The following is a 23,566-nucleotide window of genomic DNA, read 5'->3' on the forward strand; positions in this document are numbered from 1 at the left end:
GTGTATTATCTTTTGTCATGAAATATTTGCATATTGAATAAACGTTAGTGATTAAATATAACAAAAAAAAACAAAGTGCTTTCTTGCTTCTAAATTCCACCCCTGTACAGGCAGGGGCACCAGAGCAGGGCCCAGGAAACTGATATGCGCTGCATTAGAATGGGCATAGGAAAGAGACTGGCATCAAAACCTGGGACATGTGTTTCCAAAAACCAGCGGCTCAGGAACAAGACCTAACCTCCTCCCAGGGTAAATACTAACATTCAAAAGGAGAGAAAAGTGGAGATAAACAAAATCATTCAAGTACTTCAAAGTCTGCAGCTTGACCAAGATTCTGGTCCCGAAGTGTTCTGCAGGACATTCCGGCACAGGGCGGATTTCGACAGCATCCTCCTGAAAGAAATAAGAATTAAAACATGAGTTGCTTCTTATCACATCTGAAAGGCTGCAAACTAAAGTTCAGGTCAGCATATCAGAATATGCTGACAAGGACAATGTATGGAAAGAGGAGACTTTCTATACTTAACTCCACACATGTACCTTGGTGATATATATATCTGTAAGATACGTAGATAAAGGATTTATAATAATACATCTTTAGCTTCCTCTAAGCAGGGCTGCCCGTCACATTGATTAAAAAGAGAACATTGTTTTTCAAGTTTCAAAAGGCAAATAATGAGCCTTTGAAGTCCATAGAAGGCCCGTTTGAGGAGGCGGAAGGCCCCTTGGAGTCACCTTCTCATTCTTGCAAAGAAATCCACATGGAGCCCTGTGCGCCTGATGCCGGAGGAATGGCTCACCATTTTATAATCTGCAGTGAACAGATCACTCACAGCACGCGATTAGGACTACAGTGCCACAAATAGATGACAGGGTGGGAGCCCCATACATGCTACACACAGATCTTCCAGTAGTCCAGAGGAAGACCCCACCAAGACGGTTTTAGTTTCGCACTTTTTTCAGGGGTCGAAACGTCAACGCTTTATTATCAAGTGTTGATGATCACCCAGGATACTAAACTAATAATTGGATTAATGTCTTACTGGGCTGTTATTTCTTTTTTCTTCTTTCAAAATTTTGCACTGTGTATAAATATATTTTTTCCATGTAGTATATATGTCCATGTATTTTGTTGAATGTTTTTTGACATGTAAATATTTTAAATGTTTGTGCACATCTAAGTCTTAAATGTTAGTTCAGAAAAACTGTTCTGTGTGTATGCTAATATATGTATTGCAATAAGATTACACTGATTTTTTCAAAAACTGTTAAAATATATAGTGGAATATAAGATAAGTGTTTTGCGCTTTTTGGGTTTGGACAAAAGGTACATTTTGTTTTCTCTTTTGTTTTTTCATTTGTTGACTGTTCTCATCCATTTGGAGAGACACAATTGCAAAAACTCGAAATCAGGTCCTCACTGTAGATACTGATATAGTAGAATGAGCTGGCCTCGGGACACCGTTATACCTATTCTTTTGGCCACTTTTTGGAATATAGAGGATGTCAAATCTGAGGCAGTAAGATTTCAATGAACTCCAAGAGCAACCCCAGATCCAGCTTGTTCTATCACTGACAAAAAGACAATCCTTTAGTGGAATGGATCACTGGGTAATTGCCTTACTCAGAGTTTCCTGAAATGGACATACCTTGATTCTGTACTGAAGCAAGTATATTGTAGCAATGAAACTCAATACAAATCGTACTGGATTTCAGGCAAATACCTCAAAGTGAAGATTTAATTGCTTAGTGTTGGCACTCAGATTCAAGAACATGAAAGGGGAAAATGGAAGGGTGCCCGGTCTGGCTCACAAGAGAACGAGTGCATAAAAATGTAAGGAAATAGAGTTACTGTATCAAAAAATACTTAGGGCACGATTCCGATCTCCTTCGGAAGGACTCCGAATCGGAATTGGTTTTACCTAAACTGATCCAGAGCCCTTGTTTCTGACTGACTTGTCCCCAATTTAGAATGACTAAGTACGATGCCTGGAAACCTTAGCGCTGACCGAATCGTTTCCGGAAGGCTTAAGGAGAGATAGAGCCCTCCGGAGCCGTATCGTACATGCTCTATGGAGTAGGTTTTCCAAGTGAGCAAGTACGATGAACGATTCGGACAGCCTTTACAATTCATTTTGCTCGGATCGAAAAGGCTGCCGGAATCAGTCTTTGGGGACCCATAGCAGGCCCGCATTCACCCAGGCCCCTCCGATTCGTGCCCGTGGTCCCCCCTTTCAGACCATGCACAGTGTGGCAGGCACCAAGGGGTGCCCGCCACAGGGTCACGATGCTCCCCAACCACCCCTTTTGTCAATGGGAGCCTGTGTGCGCGTCCAGTAAACAGGCTCCCATTGAAGTCAATGGGAGTCCAACCAAATCGTATCCAGATGCATTCAAATGCATCGTACTTGTTCGGTTGGACTCCCCTGACATGAGTCGTATGGAAAGCATTCCGGCCACAAGTCGTTCGATTTGCTTTCCGCACAAGATCGTAATCGGACCCCTAGTGTAGTGTATGGCAGGAGATCAAATATCTGCTCATAACTGAAAGACCCAGAACCCTCTAACTCACCTCATCCATTGTTGGGTAAAGGGCAAAAAGCTCAGAATGCCTATTGGCCCTTCGAGCCTCTTCATTCTGTCTGTCGAAGTCGTCTGCGCCAACATGCTGCAACAAATTCTCCAACCGGGCCTCGGGAGGCAGACTTCTCAGGTCGAAGTCACATGATGTAAGAGTTGCACGTCCGGACTCACCACCCAGCACCTTCGGAGGCCTGCAATTTTCCTGTGACCATGAAAACTAGAGTTAGTACACATTCCAGCATCCAGTAGTTATTGATACTAGTGAGACTGCTAACACACCTGTGAAATTGTCACATTCACAGAATGTATAAGGGGCATTCCACTTCGGACAGGCTCACTGAGTGACTAGGCCACCCTCACTGTGGTGTACTAAAGAAAATATGTGCTTCATAGCAATACTTTAAAACAGCTCAGGGCACCATATTCCTAGTTTTTTGCCCTGAGCTGCGTGCTCGGGGCAGCACTTGTACCAATTCATAATTATTACTTTTCAACCCTTCCTAAAAATACATGGAGAATTTATAACTTTCCCTAAATTATTCCAGGACTATAGAGAGAATAGTAAATAAACCTCCTGGAATATTTGGAGGAAAGCTGTTCTTTCCCCAAATATTCTAGTACTGGAATTGGAACTGTATATTTAACCTTACAGTGTCCGCCATACCCACTACTGTAGTGAGAGCACAGTTCAGGGAAAGAAACACAAACAAGCTGAATTCTCAAATATAGAATCACATTTACAACTAATATGTACTTCACACTGTAAGATCATAAACACAGAACATAAGTTATGAACTTTTGTTTTCTTAGATGTAAATATTGTGTATTTTGCATTACTAAACCCTGCATATCAAAAAAGGCCAACCATTTCCCTCAATTATTGCTCACAAGAATACACATAAAACACATTAAAAGAGACAGAACAAAGATAGAAAAGTTGGAACCCAGCCAACAGAATCAATGTATAAGTGACTATAGAATATCACCAATGCACTCAGCAAAATGGGATTTACGTATGTGTGAACTTAATGGTTCCACAAATAAGAACAGTATTTTTGTGTGTGCATCTATAGACCCTCTCACTATTTTTTATAAATGGCTACCCATTTTCTAAATTTTAGTTGGTAGCAGATCTGTAACTTAAAAAAACATTTTCCTTTCACCACAACCCTCAATAACCCACACAGAATATTTGGAAATCGACTTCTCAACATAGGCTTTTCATCAGCATAGGGTTAATTCACATCCATTTATAACTCATTAGGAAAACGAAGGTCACAGTATGTGAAGTTTTGAACCTGTAAAACAAATTATCAACCCTTTTTAGGTCTTGCCTGTGACAGCGCATGCGTTTCATGCGCTTTTGCTTGTGAGAGATATTGTATACAACAATGGGCTTGCAACTCGCCCATTGCTTAACATTCACGGGTTTCATTGTCACTTCAATTTTCTGCCTTCTAATTGACCAGTGCGTGCTGGCTTCACTTCCTCTGATCTCGGGAAACATCCTTTACGACGCAACTTTTACCACGCAGTGCCTTTACAACGCAGGTTTTTCAACGCAAGTCATTACAACGAATTGCGCTGGGGAGCGCTCTAGGATAGGTAATAGTTTAATTTACTATCTAACACCTTCCCTACTATCCACGGGGACTGGAGTTGGAATAGTAAATTAAACTATTCACTATCCAGCACCCCCTAACGCAAGTCGTTGTAACGACTTGCGTTGAAAAACCTGCGTTGTAAAAGCATGCGTGGTAAAAGCATGCGTTGTAACAACGTACATCCTCTGATCGCGGGTGGAGCATGGAGCAAGTATTGTTTGCTTCAGATTGATTGCTGTTCTTCTGCTGATCATGCTGTGACTGAGGTACTACTTTTATTATTACTTCTTCCCTTTCATCCTTGTTGAACCTCTTGACATTTGTAGTTCTGTTTTACTAATTCACTCACGATTCAAGGAAACCATTTTCTCCTTTGAAATTATGTTTATTGCAATAACAGAAGTTATCTGTTTTTATTGTGACAGTTGATCATATCTGCTTCCAAACGTATTTTTACTAAGACATGGAAATGGGCACAATTTTATATATAGTATGATTTTTTGCCAAATGTCAAATATTATTTTCTTATTTATGCATGGGATTATCAACTGACTTTCTCAGAATCACAGGTATTTTGTACTAAGCACTAACAAACATTGGGAAAGCGAATAGGTCTCACTTTTGAGACTGTTGAGTCTGCCATTGCCATTCGTTCATGCTGAACGTCATGAGCATTGCCAACTTTGGCAATGATTTGTAGCCAATTGTTCATGCTGTGTAGCATGAGCATTGCTGACTTTGCCAATGATTTGTAGCCATGCTATATAGCAGTGTGGGTGTTGTTCAGCATGACAAATTGTTTTTTTTTAAAAAAGGACTATTAATAATCCAGTGATTTCACCATGGCTGCGTCATAGCGCTTTTGAAAATTAGTTTTAGCCACACTGCATAGCATTGCTGAAGCTAATAGGTACCAATAGGTAAGGATAATGCTTGTTTGCCATATTTGCTGCTTCTGTGATAGTGAATGAGGCAACCAGGGTCTGCACTGAACTAAAGTTTCGAGCCATTTTCAAATAAATAGAGCAATTGATTGTGCAGGTGTTTTACAGTATTCATACAATTAAAAAATAAGCAAATGTATTCTTTACTTTGTAATTGTGAAAGATGTCGTGATATTGGAGGGAAATGTATGTTGTCCCTTTTTTAAATATTTAAAAGGAACATCCGGTATATGGTGTCACAATATGTTTCAAAACCTGACAGTCATCAAACATGGAACATTCTGGAAAGCTTTTTGGTGATTGTTAACGGTGAGGTCTGGCAAAGGGAACAGTTATTTTCTCTTCACTCGATGGCCCCCTTAAGGCAGCAAACACACTAAATAAGCGCTGCTCCAGCTCCCCTTTCCACCTAAGGTAAATTCATGTTCATGGTTTTCTTTACGTTGTTATGCACATGAAGTGATTATTAAACAGGTGCGGCACATAATACTTGGAAAGGTTTCAGAACATGTTTCCTCATTTTCCCCCTGTTGTTCAATCTTTGAAGTTATAAGGAAAAAAATATAGGTTCGGTTCACTCCAAATACATAAGCAGCACAAATGGGCATAATGGGTTTGCTCTGCCTTTTAGAGTAGTGCAAAGTTTGTGTAATGTGCTGTTTCTGAGAGGGCGGTACAAAAGGGGGTGGCGATGGACGGAGCATCTGAATCAATCAAACACTCACACCCAGTCAAAAGATCTGGGTTTAATCCATCACCGTTCTTTAGCCCACTCTGCCACCCCAGTTCAGACATGGCTATATGCAAATCAGTCTGACCCTGTGCCTCATGGAAACAGTCCAGCCCAAACTGCCAAGCCATGTCTTCCCTGGACCGGAAACAAGCTTCCGAGGACCGGTTTCTGGCATTCCAGCCGTCTTCAGCCCGGCTTGCTTGAATCCAGTGGTAAAGTGAGCAAGGGACTCACGTCTGAGCATACCCTGCCACACTTATGGCGGCCAAAAGCGGTACAAAAGGGGGTGGCGATGGACGGAGCATCTGAATCAATCAAACACTCACACCCAGTCAAAAGATCTGGGTTTAATCCATCACCGTTCTTTAGCCCACTCTGCCACCCCAGTTCAGACATGGCTATATGCAAATCAGTCTGACCCTGTGCCTCATGGGAACAGTCCAGCACGAACTGCCAATCCATGTCTTCCCTGGACCAGAAACAAGCTTCCAAGGACCGGTTTCTGGCATTCCAGCCGTCTTCAGCCCGGCTTGCTTGAATCCAGTGGTAAAGTGAGCAAGGGACTCACGTCTGAGCATACCCTGCCACACTTATGGCGGCCAAAAGTGGTACAAAAGGGGGTGGCGATGGACAGAGCATCTGAATCAATCAAACACTCACACCCAGTCAAAAGATCTGGGTTTAATCCATCACCGTTCTTTAGCCCACTCTGCCACCCCAGTTCAGACATGGCTATATGCAAATCAGTCTGACCCTGTGCCTCATGGGAACAGTCCAGCCCGAACTGCCAAGCCATGTCTTCCCTGGACCGGAAACAAGCTTCCGAGGACCGGTTTCTGGCATTCCAGCCGTCTTCAGCCTGGCTTGCTTGAATCCAGTGGTAAAGTGAACAAGGGACTCACGTCTGAGCATACCCTGCCACACTTATGGTGGCCAAAAGCGGTACAAAAGGGGGTGGCGATGGACGGAGCATCTGAATCAATCAAACACTCACACCCAGTCAAAAGATCTGGGTCTAATCCATCACCGACCGTTCTTTAGCCCACTCTGCCACCCCAGTTCAGACATGGCTATATGCAAATCAGTCTGACCCTGTGCCTCATGGGAACAGTCCAGCCCGAACTGCCAAGCCATATCTTCCCTGGACCGGAAACAAGCTTCCGAGGACCGGTTTCTGGCATTCCAGCCGTCTTCAGCCCGGCTTGCTTGAATCCAGTGGTAAAGTGAGCAAGGGACTCACGTCTGAGCATACCCTGCCACACTTATGGCGGCCAAAAGCGGTACAACAGGGGGTGGCGATGGACGGGGTGGTGTGGAGTGCAAAAAAATGATGGATTTAGGCCCAGATCTCTGTACTGGGGTGAATGTATGACATTGTTCTGCATTCTGTCCATCAATTGTTGTTTTTGCATTTGTCACCCAGAGTGGGATGGGTATGCTCAGACGTGAGTCCCATGCTCTCCACACCACTGGAGTCAAGCTATCCAGGCTGATGAAGGCTGATAGCCAGAAACCGGTCCTTGGATGCTTGATTCCGGTCCAGGAAAGACATGTCTTGGCAGTTCGGGCTGGAGTGTTCCCATGAGGCACAGGGTCAAGGCTGATTTGCATATGGCCATGTCTGACCTGGGGTGGTGTGGAGTGCAAAAAAACGATGGATGTAGGCCCAGATCTCTGTACTGGGGTGAATGTATGACATTGTTCTGCATTCTGTCCATCAATTGTTGTTTTTGTTTCTGAGAGGGCTGCATGTTCTCAGAACTCATGAGGAGATGTGTCCTTGAGTGCTTCAAGTGATGCTTTTGCATTCTGTAGTGTTACATCAGACCGTGCATACCTGTTGTGGAAAAAGGGACGATGAACAGCGCCAGACCAAGCAATAACACATGCTGGGCAGACAATAACATGTTTGCATACAATTGTACACAATTTTAAATCGTTTCCATTACACTTTGATGTACATGGCTTGTGAGCGCACAGAAACACACACACTCTCTCTTTCCAAAGGACTTATTGGAAAAATATTTGCACTAGATACAGAATGTTTTAGGATTAAGGGAAACAGAATGTAGACAAATATTAAGAGCTTCATTTGTACTACTTGATTTTATCAAATGTATTGTTATGGTTTTAATTAACTGAAACAATAAACTTTCTTACTTACTTACACTTATTGGAAATTAGGTGTGGGCGGAATTTAGTAATTCTGCTGTACTCTTGAAACAGGGAATTACTAATAAATTCTGCCTCTCTGCAGGCGGAGTGAATCAGTACTATTTGGTCTTTAATCAGGGCTGGAAGAGGGAGCAGTCTCTCTGTGTAATAAAAATCACTGCAGAATAAACTATACTCTGCAATGATTTTTAAACATAGAGGGACAGCGCCCTCTTCTGGCCCTGTTTAAAAAGCACTGACTGCACTGCTGTGCATACCCTTCAGCACCCTTACATACTCAGAGTATATAAGGATGCAGGGTATGTTAAGGGCCCCAAGGGGTATGCACAGCAGTGCATATCCCTCGGCACCCTTACATAAGGGCACCAAAGAGTATGCACAGCAGTGCCAAATCCCAAATGCACTTACAGTGCATACTCCTCATTCCCCCCACATATCTGCAGAGATTAAGGGCACCAAGCAGTATTTGGCAGCTCTATTTCTTAGCGCCAAATGCATCCTCGCCCCCATCTTTGGACGTGAGGGTGCATTTTGTGCTAAGAAAATAGCGCCCTATTCCTACTCCACTCTGCCAAGGAATTCTGCTAAATCTTGCAAAATTCTAATGTAACTATGCGGAATTCCGCTGAATCAAATTCCACCAATTCCACCCACCCTACTGGAAAATCCCACACATTTCACATTTGGAGACAACACCACCCTATTGAGTTCATCTAGGCAACTCATTGAGAGGCAGGAATTGATATTGAACCATCTCTGGGAAATAAGACAGGAAACGTAAAATTCACTAAATACCCTCAGAACCAGAGGATGAAAAAATCTACCCTACATTTCTGTTCTGTGCCTTTGGAAGGACAGCCTAATTCAGATCCCTTAGGCCATTTAATTCTATGGTGGCCTGCTCCTGTACAAGCTGGAGTCATGGCGGAAAGTGCTGCAGCTATTTTTAAATTAGTCATATTAGGTTATTAACAAGAACCTCTTGTCAATTGAAACAATAATGCTATGATGTACAGAACTATGTTTTCCTTGCATAGGCTAACAAGGCCTGAATTAGGTCTCGACTCCATCTTGCTTTTTGTAAAATACGTAATGTATATCATGTGTTTATATTTTTCTTTGTCACATAATGAAGCAAAATCTATATTGATGCTTTGTTATGGCATGCTGTTCTAGAAGAACTCTGGTGGAAGCCTTTAGTTACTTTTTAAGGCTCTTCCTGCTCACTCCCTGGCTGTTCATTTATGACACTCTTCATTGTTTATGTAACTAACGTTTTCGGACTCTTCCAATAACTTTAGATTAGAGGGATATTATTATTATTCATATAGAGGGATAGTGCTAGGATGGTGGGATTATATGATGTTTAATAATGCTGTACTGCGATTGCACAATGTGTTGATACATTTGCTCACCTTGTGCTGATTGTGTGATTTCCATTGGTTTCCTCTGTAAAAGTTATTAGAAAAAGCCCTAACTGTTGGGGTGAGCCAGATTCTTTTGGGTCTCTACTAGGGATGATGTCTGTTTCTCTATTGATTTGCTGTGCACCCAGAACTTAGTGTATTTTCAGGACTGTGCTCATGCTGCATTACTTTAAAGGCAAAGAGCCTTTATAGCAATTTATTTCTGAGCACTATGACTAATTTATTGAGGATGATTATATTTTTGTCCTCCGTATTGCACTTTAATATTTTAATAGACTTTCTTGATTTTATAACTTACTGATCACAAGCCTTTCATGAGTCTGTCCTTCTTTATTGACTGTTATTTGGAATAACGTTGTGAATCTCATATTGCCTCTGAACACTGTTCCGCACCCGGCATTGGCACTATGACTATCGTAGATTTTCTGAGAGACAGCACAGACAAAAACTTGTCACAAATACTGCAACTGCAACTCTTAGTTGTATTCTGCTTTAGCCTCTCAAGTTTACCTGATAGTTCTGGCTGCAGTAATCCAGTGGTTCATCAAACTCAAATGTTTGTTTTGGAAGAGGCTTGGAGAATTCTCGCCGGGAGCCATTTCTGGAAAAGCAGGAATTACGAGCATGTCCTTGGTTTCTAAGGGACAGAAAAAATGACCAATAGTGCATGTGATGTCAACTCTTGTTTAGATATCTAAGTGTTCACAAGTATTACTGTTCGTAAAATGAACATCTGTATAAACTGCTTCATAGTATGGAATGAGAGGGCCGATTTTGTAATAAATAAAAAAAAATGTCAATAAAAGCAGCACTTTTAAAGACCTTGTGTTAGATCAGTCAGCCAAACATTTTGCTTTCACCCCTCCTATTTTTGCTAATCTTGTTCTTGTGGCCTTAGGCCCCTGTGCACTGTACCACTGCTATCCAATGCTAAAGTGCATGCACTCACTCCTTAATACATGGTAAAATTGGCTTATCCCCAAATGGCATATTTAATTGACTTAGTAGTCCCTAGTAAAGTGGTACTACATGTACCCATGGCCTGTAAATTAAATGCACTTATTGTGCCACCCACTTAAGTAGCCCTTTCAACCATGTCTCAGGCCTGCCATTCCAGGTTGTATGTGCAGTTTTCAACTGCTGCTTCAAAATAAACCTTTAGCCAGGCCCAAACCTTCGTTTTTAATACATATAAGTCAACTTTAGGGTAGGCCCCAAACAGCCCACAGGGCAGGGTATAATGTTTTTGAAAAAGTAGGACATGTAATTTTAAGTTTTACATGTCCTAGTAGTGAAAAACTCTTAAAATGTGTTTAATTTGAGGAATATCTCTCACATAGGATAACACCGGAGTTACCTTATTAAAGTTAATAAACTTCAACTTCTAAATGGGAACAGGTAACCAGTTCATGTTTGGTGTTTTTGGAATTATAATGTAAAATAATTTTTTATGGTAAAGTCGGATTTTAAATTACAATTTTGAAAATTCCACTTTTAGAAATTTGGCATTTGATTGCCTTAGACATTTAGTGTCTGCAGCCTGCCTCTGGATCAAATAACTGGGTGTAACTGACAGGAGGCCTTTGTCTAATCATCCTAGATAGCTACACACAATTAAGAGCTTGGGTGTGCCTCGATGGGCCACCATTGGCAGGAGGAGAGGGCAGAGCTGGACACAACCCTACTTACACGTGATTAGGCTGTGTCATGTCTCACACAAAGGGCTGTATATCCCCTGTAGTTAGCCTGGAGCAAGGATAGGGGAGGAAGGAAGCTTGTGCACTTTAAAGGGTAACCTCTAGTAGCTTCTTTCACTTCAAAGGAGGCACCTGGTATAATTATATTGGACCTCAGACACCAACTCTTCAGCACACTTCTGGAACCCGTGAATTTTGCCAGGAAGAAGGACTGTTGTGCTGCTGAAAGGACTACCACTCTGATGGACTGCTACTCTGAAGGACTGCTGCCAAACTGCGCTGGCCAGCTGCCTAGTGACTTCTTTCAAGTGTTTACCACATACTTACGGCTTTACATTTGCCATATAATTTGATGTATAATCTATAAAAATGTTACTTCAGGCTAAAATGTATGAAAATAATACTATTAGAAAGTAGGCCACACAATTTGCATTATTGCCACATAGTTAGAAAATCCTTACTGCATAATTTGGCCTCCATGTCACGTAATACTTGTAGCTTAGACAAATGTAATGCTCTGCAGAGTTCTTCTGGGGGTGTCATTATGATGACAAAATCCATATTTCACAGGGAGCTGAGAAATATTTCCCAATTTCATAGTTCACTTTGAATTATGGGCATTAATACCACTAGATGTTGTACAATTAATGCATCTATCTGTCTATCTATCTATCTATGGCATAGTGGCAATCAACAGTGCATTGTTATGGTTAGTTTTTCGATCTCCCTGTAACATTTGACCTTTATCACGCAATCGCTTGGCATAATCAGCTGAAGTCAGGCTTGCTAATTTTCATACAGATTTGTGTAGGGGAAAAAAGGTAAGTAGGTTGAAAAAAGAAGAATATTCTAATTTTAGTGCCCATAGAAAAGTTGTCTTGTGTCTACAGCCTAAACCGCTTAAAGGATTTACACCACAATTTGCATGAAAGTAGAACTTTACTCAGAAAAAGCACTTATTTTGGTCTGGTGTAAAGCCATTCCAAATTTTCATATATACAATCATTAAAAAAAAAATGGAAAGTATGCTGTAAATTATTAACACTTTTGCATATAATGGCCTTTCTCTGCAAAGCTAGAAATAAAAAAATAAATAAAAAAGGAACCCCATTGGATAAGGTAACCTTTACTCCCATTGTCCCTTTTGGAACTGCGCCTACAGACATGGAATTGCATTTCTATGAGATCTGGGTGGCCACTGCTAGGACTTCTCAGGCCAGGGCCATTTCAAGACGCGAGGAAAGGTGCACACATCTGATCACAAAAAGAGAAAAGGCCATATAATGTGGCAGATTGAGAACACCCTGCCTAACTATCCACATTTAGGGTGCAAGTAACTTTTAATAAAATGTTTAATAATTATATATAAAAGTCACAGGAATCGCAGTTCCATGTTCCACCTTCGGCTGGGAGTGCGAGAAGGACTCTTCTGCTGAGACTAGCATGGAATTCCATCAGACTGGACAAAGCAAGGAAGCAGCAGAAATCAGCCAGGGACAGTCCTTGGCTGATAGACACGAAAAGGATGGTGTTGGGGGACCAACAACACCAAGGGCTGGCGGTGCTGAACATTCAGGATGGAATCCCTGTCTGGAAATCTTTTACACATCCCAGTGGAGAGAAGAATGTGAGTGCCCACGAGTTCTTGTGCACTTTACATGACCAGGTCCCGCAGTGCGGACTTCCAGGAATGCACTTGTTTAGTACCAGTGGCATGAATGAAACACCATGGTGCATGAATCCGAGCAAGTTCTCCCACGCGAGATGCAGTGGAAGCGACAGGATGAAGTGTAAGGGGAAATCCTTCCACCATAATTCCTCCAAGCAGCAGAAGAGGAAGAAAGCTGCAGAATGCAGGTGTTCTTCGCGTACTGCCCTAAAGGCAAAAATATCATTAGCTCAGTCGAATGTAGAAAATTAGTCATCACTTGAAACCGCACCAAAAGGATGTTTGCAAAACCGAAGAGTTAAAAAAAAACAGATTAAGAAAATAGCTTTAAAAAAGTTTAGCCAAAAAAAGTAAAATGACGTGAAGTGGGAGTTAACTTTCAGAAAACCAATCAGAGCACAGCTAAAGGACATGTGCAGCAGGGCCGTCTGTGCCAAGATGGGCCCAGACCTGGCAGGGTTCAGTCAGATTAGAATAAATATACCATGGAGTTAAAAAGCAAGATGTAATGTGCAAAGTGAAACAAATTATTACAAAAATATTTTTTTCAATGATTCATGAGGACAATAATCAGTACACCTGCTATTATTTCTAAAAAGGTATTTAATTGGAATTTAAACAGTGATTTGTCTCTTTGGGGGCTGATTAAAAAGAAAGTAGTAAATCTACACTTGGAGATTTACATCTACGTCTGATTGTAGATTTACCACTTTTTAGATTTGAAATATATTTCTAGCAATCTGCATGGGAAGCTGTATTAGGCACAGGTTTACATTCAGATTTTTAGAAAGTCCTTTGATTTCCCAATCAGGATCACAGCCGCGGTCGGTAGTGGGAGTAGCTGCCGGTCGGTGACGTGGGAAGGGGGAGGGGCAGGGTGGGGGGTAGTAAACTATGGATTACGGAGGTTTACAGGTAAGTAAACATATAAATAAATAAAACGAATTTACAGGTAAGTAAACATATAAATAAATAAATCGAATTTTGTTGCGTGCACTGCAACGCATTTGGGGATGCAGTGCGCACAACGAAATTCCCTCCCCACATAACCGCCCAGCAGCTACTCCCACTATTGACCGCGGCTGAAGGATCCTATTCTCCCTGTACAGATTTCTTCGTAACGGAGAACTCTGCACAGAGAGAATTAGATCCCCTAACCAATTGCATTTTTTCTTCACATGGAAAACGTTTTTCCCCATGGAGAAACATCTTCCCCAACGCCCTGTCCAAATTTGGGATTCTTCTTCCTACCGTGGAAAGGTCTCCTCATTCATAAATTGTGAAAAGGCCGTAACAGGGCCAGAATGGCTACTGGGTGTTTCGGTAGGCTGTCAGGGTCGGGGTTAGTTTCACTGCTGTGGGGGGCCATTGTTTTGCTGGGGACCTCCTGGCACGTTCCTATTTGCAGTCCTTCTAAAGAAACAATGCAAAAACAAATGGTTATAAAGTATGCTAAAGCATACTTTAAAACTAATAGTTTTTGCTTTGTTTTTTTACAAGTTGTTAGAAATTGGGTATTTAGAAGTTGTTAGAAATTGGGTATCTGGTTGACAAAGGTATGCACCCTGTTCAAGCAGGAACCACACTCCCAGTTGGGTTAAGCAGATACACACTTCAAATTAACCTGTGATCATCCTCTGGTAGGCTTAACGTGAGAGGCAATTTGTGCAACAATCAAACAGTAACAGTGAAAACACCACAAAGAGACTCCACATGATTTTATAAATACAACAAGACCAAAATGACAACAATTCAATGAGTAGAAGTTGAGATATTAATTTTAAAGACTAAAAAATAAATTGTGCTTAGAAGAAATAAGCGCCTATGGGGGTTATCTGGTTGCGCTGGACTGGGGCAGTGAAGAGTTCAGACTGACCACGATGGACAGCTGGCCAGATACCGGAGTTACACAAGGCCCCCTGAGCAAAGTACCTTGATCCTGGTTGCAACAGTGAGATGCAGGGTGCAGCCGAGTGATGCATCAGTGTCCATCCTGCAGTCGAGGTGATGCGTTGATTTTCTTAACGCAGAGGTGGTGATGCACCGTTTCTGAAGACAATGTGCCGCAACGTTCTGTAGATGATGTGTCGGGTTTCTCCTCGCAGTTGAGGGGATGCATCAATCTTCCCACACTGCAGCGGCTGTGATTCCAATGTGACCGTTCTTTAGGCGAAGCGCTGGTTCAGAGTGTAATGCACCGATTCTGCTCCTGCAACAGTGACGATGCATCAGTTCTGCTTTCTGCAGACAGGAGATGCGTTGGTTCGACTAGAACAAGCTCCTGGGTCCACTTTTGATGAACCAGGCACAGGAGCAGGTGGTGGGACTTTGATATCCCTGAGTCTCAGAAACAAGACGCAAGCCAACAAGCCCTTAGGGATCACTCTGGATTCAAACGAAGTCCAGTTCTTCAGCAGAGGCAGAGGGTAGTAGGCAGCAGGGCAGCACAGCTGACAAGCAATTCTTCCAAAGAAGCAGTTCAGGAGAGTGACAGTCCTTGTAGTAGCACAGCAGTCCTTCTTCCTGACAGAATGAAAATAGAGGACCAACGGCGGACTCCGGTGGCCGCACCTCCCCGATGTGTTCCCCAAGTAATGGTTTAGTGGTATGTTGAAAGTTGGTGTGCACAATCAGCTCCTGCCCCCACCGTTGTGGGATGCCAACTAATGAGCAGATATAAACTACTTTGAGAACACTAGAGTGGTGCACTCCCAGGTAAGTGTTATGTCAATAATTAAGCTTGATCATTATCTTCGTTGAAAAAATATAGGGGCATATTAGTAAGAACCTCGTTAAAATTGTCGCCGTTTTAGGGGCAGGAAACTGCCGCTAAAATGGCGATAATGGGCTTGCTAATATGCGTTATAGAATTCCAATAGAAGCCCAGGTTAGATGTGCAGGACATGACAGTAATCATGTTGATCCTGATCATTTGGATTATCTTCAAGATTGGGAAAGAAATATCGCAAACATAATTTTCTCGTGAATTTGTATAAGGCCACTTCCGATTTAAATGGTTTTGTGTTAAAGGTAGGAACAAACGAGGTGCCTTTGTTCAGCAAAGCTATCTGAGCTTGGGATAATGAACTGGATGAGATATTGATTACGGTTATTTGTTCTGTCTCCTGCCTGTGCTTGCCGGCTTTATTGTATCTATTATCACTTACCTGGGATAATAGATTACTTAATAATATGTGATACACTCCAGAAGAGTGTTCTAGGCTAGTGCACTTGAAGGCTATAACCTTAGGCCTAGCATTTTGTAAAAGTGGCATTTCTGAAATAGTAATGTTAAATCCAGCTTTCACAGTAAAGAGGATTTATCAGTACCATTCCAATGATATAAAACATGACTTCTTCTCAATTAGGAATTACAGCTTCAAAGGAAAATACGGAATTCCCAATGTTGATCTATGAGAGGAGTAGACCTCACAGTAGTGGGAAAATGTATTAAGTGTGTTTCGCTACCAGAAAATGCAAACCTTAAAAGTACATGCCCTACCTTTCACTTACACAGTACCCTGCACTATGGGCTACCTAGGTCCTTCTTTAGGTGTGTCTTGTGTGTAGAAAAAGTGGAATTTAAGGCTTGGCAAGGGGTTTTAAATGCCAAGTCGATATGGCAGCAAAACTGCACACATATGCTCTGCAGTGGCAGGCCTGAGAAATGTTTAAAAGGCTACTTGTGTGGGTGGCACAATCAGTGGTGCAGGCCCGCTAGTAGCAAATAATGTACAGCCCTGCACACCTGTAGTGCATTGTACTAGGGACTTACGGGTAAATTTAATGTGCTAACTGTGGATACATCAATCAAACCATGATTAGGGGAGCAGCATGTGCACTTTAGCACAGGTTAGCAGTTGTTTAAAGTCAGCAAAAACAAGATCAGCAAAAAGGGGAGGAGGAAGGCAAAAGGCTTGGGGGTGACCCTGCAGAAAGTGCCGTTTCCAACACTAGTGCTGCAAGTAGGAAGGTTATTATGGTCAAAGGACATTTTGAAGTTCATATTTGGGTATTGAGTTTTCCTCAATACTGAAGTAGTCACTGGTGTCAATCATTTAACTCGTTCATCTTTAAAAAATATCAGTGTCAGGCGTAGCTTAGCCCAGATGGACATTTCACTCGAAACTACTGCTAAAATGGGTAAATAGCCTTTATAACGTGGCTAGAACCAAGCATTACCTTTACCATGCTTCCATTACAATGCACGCGTCTTTACCACACATTCTTTTTACCACAAATATGCTTTTATCATACATGCCTTTACAATGAAAATGTAAGTATGTTTAGAGTTTAGGGAGGGTATGGGTCTTTAGATGGCAAGGGTATTTTTAGGATTAAGGGTAGGTATTGTTTTTTGGGTGGCAATTGTATTTTTAGGGTTCAGGGTGGGTATAGGTTTTTGGGTGGCAAGGGTATTTTTAGGGTTTAGGGCGGGTATGGGTTTTTTGGTGGCAAGGATATTTTTAAGGGTTTAGAGTGGGTATGGGTCTTTGGGTGGTAAGGGTATTTTTAGGGTGGGTATAGATCTTTGGGTGGCAAGGGCATTTTTAAGGCTTAGGGTGGGTATGGGCTTTGGGTGGCAAGGGTATTTTTATGAATGATGGTGGGCATGAGTTTTTGGGTAGAAAGGGTATTTTTAGGGATAGGGTTAAAAAGGTTTAATACTAACATGTAAAATGCTTACATTTTCGTGGTAATAGCATGCATGGTAAAGGCATTTGTGAGTCCGCTATACAACCACTAAAATGACCTGAATTGAAAATAGAAACAAGGATCAAACCCTCTCACAAGAACACCGTTGCCATTGCAGATGATAAATAAGACTGGATGAAAGAATGGATGGGGATTAATTCAAATCATTCTCCGTAGAAACCTATGGTTTTCACCATAGATTCGATCAGCAGAAAACTGAGGCAGCACCAGAATCTGCTGTACAATATATGGGTGAACAGCCTTTACAACGAAACTTTTACAACGCACTACCATTACGACGCAACTTTTACAACGCAAACTATTACAACGCATAGCGCTTGGCGGCGCTCTAGGATAGGGAATAGGTTTAATGTACTATTCAACACCTTCCCTACTATCCACGGGGACTGGAGTTGGAATAGTAAATTAAACTATTCACTATCCAGCGCCCAAAAGCATTATGCGTTGTAATGGTATGCGTTGTAAAAAATGCGATGTAAAGGTAGGCGTTGTAAAAGTATGCGTTGTAACGTCATACATCCCAATATATGCAGTATTGTGTCATTTCCTGTCATGTACGTTGCAGATGAATTACCTTTTTAAGGGTCGTTTCAATGTAAAGGGAACACAAGCTGTGGTTTATGGCATCCATGCTTGATAATGGGTGTGTGGAGCCCCCTGCTGGGGAGCTTCATTCATGAACCCGTTCAACAGGGATGGAATGCACATGAGAGCCCGAAAGAGGACAGAAAATAGACTTTACCTAGGTGTAAAAATACCTTCGTACAGATCTAGTGATGGGTTCTCCAAAGCAGCATGGCAAATAAAATTGCACCCCCTTGGTCAAGTTCAGATGCAAAGTGTGGAAGCAGTATAACGGAGAGGTCTAAGTATTCGGTCGGAACTAGGGCCTTTAAATAAGTGGTTTGAGAAAACTAGTAAAACAAAAGTGATAACAAGTATATTTCAACTTTTTGGGAGTAAAGCGAAATAACTATGACTTCCAATAGACAATATTAATATCTTCTCCACGAACCATCATGGATTCAGCTTTGCATTGTTGAATGTTCAAGTAAAATGCTCTGTTTATATTTCAGTTAACTCCAGGCCTATGGTTCTTGATTTCCTAGGCCAGATTTTTGCAACCATGCATTTATAGACAGGAACACAAGTAGAACAAATTACCTAGTTCATTGCATATTATGCAGTATTTCAGTACCAGGGAATAAAGGGTAAAATCCATTGCACTGCCTTAATGCAAAATTCTTCTCTCCAGTGAGAATCTTTAGGGCACAGATCAAATACACCTAATCTACATCTCTGCTTGTTGCAAGTTTATATTGCATGCTACTTCACACAGCTGCGTGGTCTAGTTAAGAATTTAATTGAAAATAATCAATACACAAAGTAAAAACTACAAAATTTGGATGAGAGCATCAAATTCCACAAATAAAAACTATGTTTCTGTAGTATGTGGAGGTGTTCAGCCCGTACGTTTAGATTTCTTCCCTGACCTTTGGCCTCTCGCCATGCACCAAAAGGTAGTGGAGCTCTGTACAAAGTCAAAGGAAAGTGTGAAAAGAAAGTGAGTAATAGGAGTAAAGTTGATTTGTGGATGGTTAATGCATTGTGATGTAGTAATCTTTAAAGATATGAGTCTTCAACTCTTTCCTAAATTTGAGTAGCAAAGGGGAGGTCCTGATGCATGCATACAGAGATGATTTTCCAGATCCTGGGTGCATAGATAGGAAAGGGCTGTTGGGTTGTTTTTTCTTTTTTACACTTCTTAGTTTTTAGCCTGAATGTGTCCTAGCTGCAGGTGTGCTGAAAACCTCCAGAGATGGTGAGCCGGTCTGCAAGATAAGTGTGGGTGCTGGTTGTGATGACTTTGAACACAATGCAACTGGTTTTGAAGATGGTGTGGGCTGGCAAGGGGAGCCAGTGGAGTTCCATCAAGATGGGGGTGATGTGATCATATTTCTTCAGGTTTAGGATGAGATGTGTAGGGGTGTGTAGAATGCACCTATGGGATGCCAGTGTGGAGTCTGATAGACCGTGGAGTAGGGCATTACCACCATCCAGATGCGCAAGTACAAGGGCTTGAGCAGCAGCTCCTAAGTTACTTTTCTGGAAGAAATAGTTTGACTTTCTTTAGAAGAGAGAGCTGGCACCAGGCCATCTTTGTCTTTTTGGCAATGTTTCCGGGGTGAATTCAAGTGATTTGGCATTTGGTGAGAGTTGGGGGCTCAAAACCATAAAGGATCATATCATTTAGCCAGGTGTGTACTGTATCTTGTTTGTTATACTTGGCAAATATTATGATTTCTGTCTTGGTTGGGGTGAGCTTCAGGTAGGAACTGTACATCCAGGAATGGATGATGTGCAAGCAGTGTATAAGGTGCTGGATGTCTGAAACAGAGATAACTTTCAAAATTATGCCTCATCAGCATTTTGGTGAATCTTGATGCTGTTATCTAGGAGTAGAGAACAAAACGACTCCATGTAAATGTTAAAGAGACAGTAAGGAACCCAGAGAGATACCTAATGTTACAGGGATTTTTGTGATCCAGAGGTGCTCAGGTGAACAAACATGTGTCTGTTTTAAAGGCAGGAGGAGAAGCAGTGAAGGACATTGCTGGTGAATGATATTCACAACTCGTGGGTGCGTATCAGGGTGGGATGGCCGAGTTTGTCGAAGGTAGCTGAGAGATCCAGCAATATCAGGAGGCATGAGTCATCTTCAGCCGTGGTCAAGATGGCATCATCTATGATGTTTAAGGTGGTGGTTTCTGAGCTGGAGGAGATGGTTAGCATTGATGTGATTTGGAGTTGGACACAAACTGCTTTTTTCAGGATCCCGTTGATGAATGGTAGGTGAGTGATGGGCTGACAGTTGGCCAGGCCAGCAAGGTCTTGTATAGGTTTCATTACGAGTGAGAGGATCTGGTCAGCTTTGAGAACTTTTGGAAAGATGCCTTGAGTGAAGGAGGCATTGACAATGGTAAGTAGGGGTAAGAGAGCATCTTCCAAGAGAGCTTTGATGAAGGACAATGGTAGGACATCATCTTCATAAGAAGTAGCTTTGAAGAAGTTGTTTATTTATTTCTTTATTTATTCTTGTAGTTTTACATAGCTTGACTTTGGCACAAGGGTATTAAAGTACTTTATATGAGCACCAGATTACATTACACACTTGTTCAGATATTCAGAAACTAGGAATTAAGTGATTTGCCTAGAATCACAAGAAGTTGAACCTGATTTCCCAGATCCAAGGTCAGCCACTCTCAGCCACACCTCATTCACCGCATATATTATGTGTGCCTTAGAGGCTTGCTTTCCTCATCCTTTTTATTTTATGCATAGTCTGTTATTTTGCCATTCCCTTCCATTCAATTTGGTAGTAGAATTCTATGTCTGTACGCTAGTGAGCCAGACGTTGGCACCCCCCAAAATAAGTATCATTCAATGTTACTTTTTAATGTATTCCTGTCTCTTCTTTATGTTTGACGCTCAAAAGAAGCATCTTTTATCCATAGTGCAGACCAGGTCAGTTAATATTAATTGGACTCTTGTCATTTGAATCAAGGGTCTTGTGCACCTATTTTCCAACAGGGCCCTTGGGCAGAGGCGAAAAAGACTCCAAAACAATATATATATAAAGGGATCTTATAAAAAATTATATAGAATGGTTTTTATGGTTCGCAACAGCTTTAAGCTGGTTATATACATTTCTACTTTCTCCCTACTCAACAGCATTGCCCAGTAGAGTCGGCATGGCAGACCTTTTATCCATTACTTCTACATCCCTCATCCTCTCAGCCATTATTAATGAGGTCACCCCACCTCTTTGAGACAGGGAAACTCCAAGAATGCACTAAAAAGGCAGGCCCCTCCCTCTCTAGCTGCACACCAAAAGATGATCACAAGTGTTCTTGCTTTTTTCTGTTTCATGCTGAGATGAGGAGCTTCAGGATGCTTACGAGTGCCCTACAATGCCTAGACCTCCAGCTTTGGTTGCTGGAATAGTCCCCGTATTGGGCTTCGGGGGAAGTCTTTGCACTCTGCGGGAGCACCAGATATTGGAAGTTTTCTGGAAGTGATTCCTGCCTTGGCAGATATGCTACCTGTTGCAACCTTGGGGACTACATCATTAGACTGTTCAATGGTTTCCTTCCATGCGTGTGATGTTTCCTTCTGATCTACCTCTTCAGATTTAACATTTCTGGACGTCATTTACTGCAATGCGTAGTGGAAGTGCGCCTTTAACCACCCATGTGATAGCTATGCCGGTGTACGCAGAGGAGCTAGGCTGGGACGTTATTCTCCCTTAGGAAAGATGGGGAACTTTATTTCCGAGACTGTGTGTCTGCATGATCAGGTAGGAGTTTCTGGGCTGACTGTGCATGTGTTTGGTTTTGTTATCAACTGGCAGCTGTTGTTTATCTGGGTGCATATGTTCCTCACCGTGACGCAGATAAGCGTCCTTTTGAGGGGAGCTTTGCTATTCTGGCTGTGTGAGTCTGTTTTTTGCCTATAAGTGCATGTTGCTACAAAGGGGCGGCACTCTTGACCACAACACCGTTTTTCGTCACCTTCAGAGTAGCTGATGTGATGGAATTGTGAGCTGGGATGCAATTTGCTCCTTCAACTGAGAGGTTGGCTTCTAAATTGAACCTGTCCTCATCTCTGGGGGTATGGCTGACAATGTCGTGGTGGAGGCGCCTGGGGCCTTCCTGCAAGCAGGCGCAAAGGGACTCCCTTCAAACCAGGTGGGAAGTGAAGGGCATCTTTAATTTGGCTGTGGTGGTCAGGATCGTTTACCGTCCAGCAGCTGAAGCACCTGAACCGGTGATGGCTTGCCCTTGGAGGTCGTCTCTTGTGTCGCTCATAGAGGAAACGTCTATTTTAAGGGGTCTCCTACCTTGGGTCCTGGGGTGGATTCTGCTATTGCACCATTTCCTATTGCACTTCACACTTCTTTGTGTGCCCTGTGCAACAATTTCTGTGGTCACCTCATGTTGGGTTTTTCCATCCCACATCTTGTGCTGACTGTATCTTGAGCTTGTAAACATCTGGTTATGATCAACTGTTTCCCCGTCTAGATTTTCTCTTTCTAGATGGGGATTCTGCTCAGTGTGTGTGCAACCCAGAGAAGGCTGGCATGTTGACACGTTGCAGGTGTCAGCGTACCCTGGTTCTTGGCTGGCTAAGCGGCTGGGTCCTTTCTCAGTTATGTGAGCGAACAGAAATTTGCGATTTTTACTAAGATACAGCACACTTCTACTCTCTCCCAGCGCTGCACACTGTGTGCTGCCTAGCGCCAATGCATTGCGCCACGCTGCATTGGTCACTACATTATGGGTAGGTCCGTTTTTGTGCAAGAAGGGATAGCTTCCTGCAATAAAGCAATCCTTAGAGCAGAGGTCTTCAATCTGTGGGGCGCGACCCCCAGGGGGGTCGTGGAGTCCTTGGAAGGGGGTCGCGGATTCTGCCAGAGCATGCAGTTCCTGGCGTCGGGCTGATTGATGGTGCTTACGGCGGAGGCCGAGTTCACACCAAGGGATGAAAAACATCAAGCCCTCATTAACAAGTACAAGGTCTTTTAACAACCTGTCAAGTACTCGGGTGTGGCTGTGTGTGTGTGTACAATCCTGTCATCTACCACATACCAGGCTTACATGGCAGGAACTATCACAAGGAATCTGCTGCCCTTTGGGCAGGCAGGAAAGGTAAATTAGGATTTTAACACAATTGCTTCACAGAATATCAGTTCCTTTTCTGCATGATAGTATCAAGAGCAGAAAGGGTGTGATTAATGATTGATTTTTTTGTGAAAATCACAATTCACATGTGCTACCTACATTAGATATGCAGTAAAAGCACACATTTTACTTTTAGTCCTCATTTTGAAATTATATTAATGAAATAATTCACAATTTAGTCGCATCGGGTTTCGTTTCGTTCCGGAAAGGAAAGGTTGACAAATAGAAGTTTAGATTAATTAAAGATCGTTTCTCCATTTCTGCTGCTCCCAAAATG

General features: G+C 42.3%; 1 protein-coding gene across 1 annotated transcript in view; it reads right to left on the reverse strand.

Moving 5' to 3' along the window:
- DOCK8 (dedicator of cytokinesis 8) overlaps nt 1-23,566 on the reverse strand; it is a 765,653-nt gene that overhangs the window by 481,009 nt on the left and 261,078 nt on the right. The window contains exons 5-7 of the mRNA XM_078675733.1: nt 9,977-10,103; nt 2,573-2,785; nt 308-393 (exon numbers count right to left, since the gene is read on the reverse strand). Of these exons, the coding sequence (XP_078531859.1) occupies nt 308-393; nt 2,573-2,785; nt 9,977-10,103 (426 nt within the window). The remainder of the gene's footprint in view (nt 1-307; nt 394-2,572; nt 2,786-9,976; nt 10,104-23,566) is intronic.

This window comes from Lissotriton helveticus, chromosome 2_1 (assembly GCF_964261635.1).
Source record: "Lissotriton helveticus chromosome 2_1, aLisHel1.1, whole genome shotgun sequence".
NCBI lineage: Eukaryota > Metazoa > Chordata > Amphibia > Caudata > Salamandridae > Lissotriton > Lissotriton helveticus.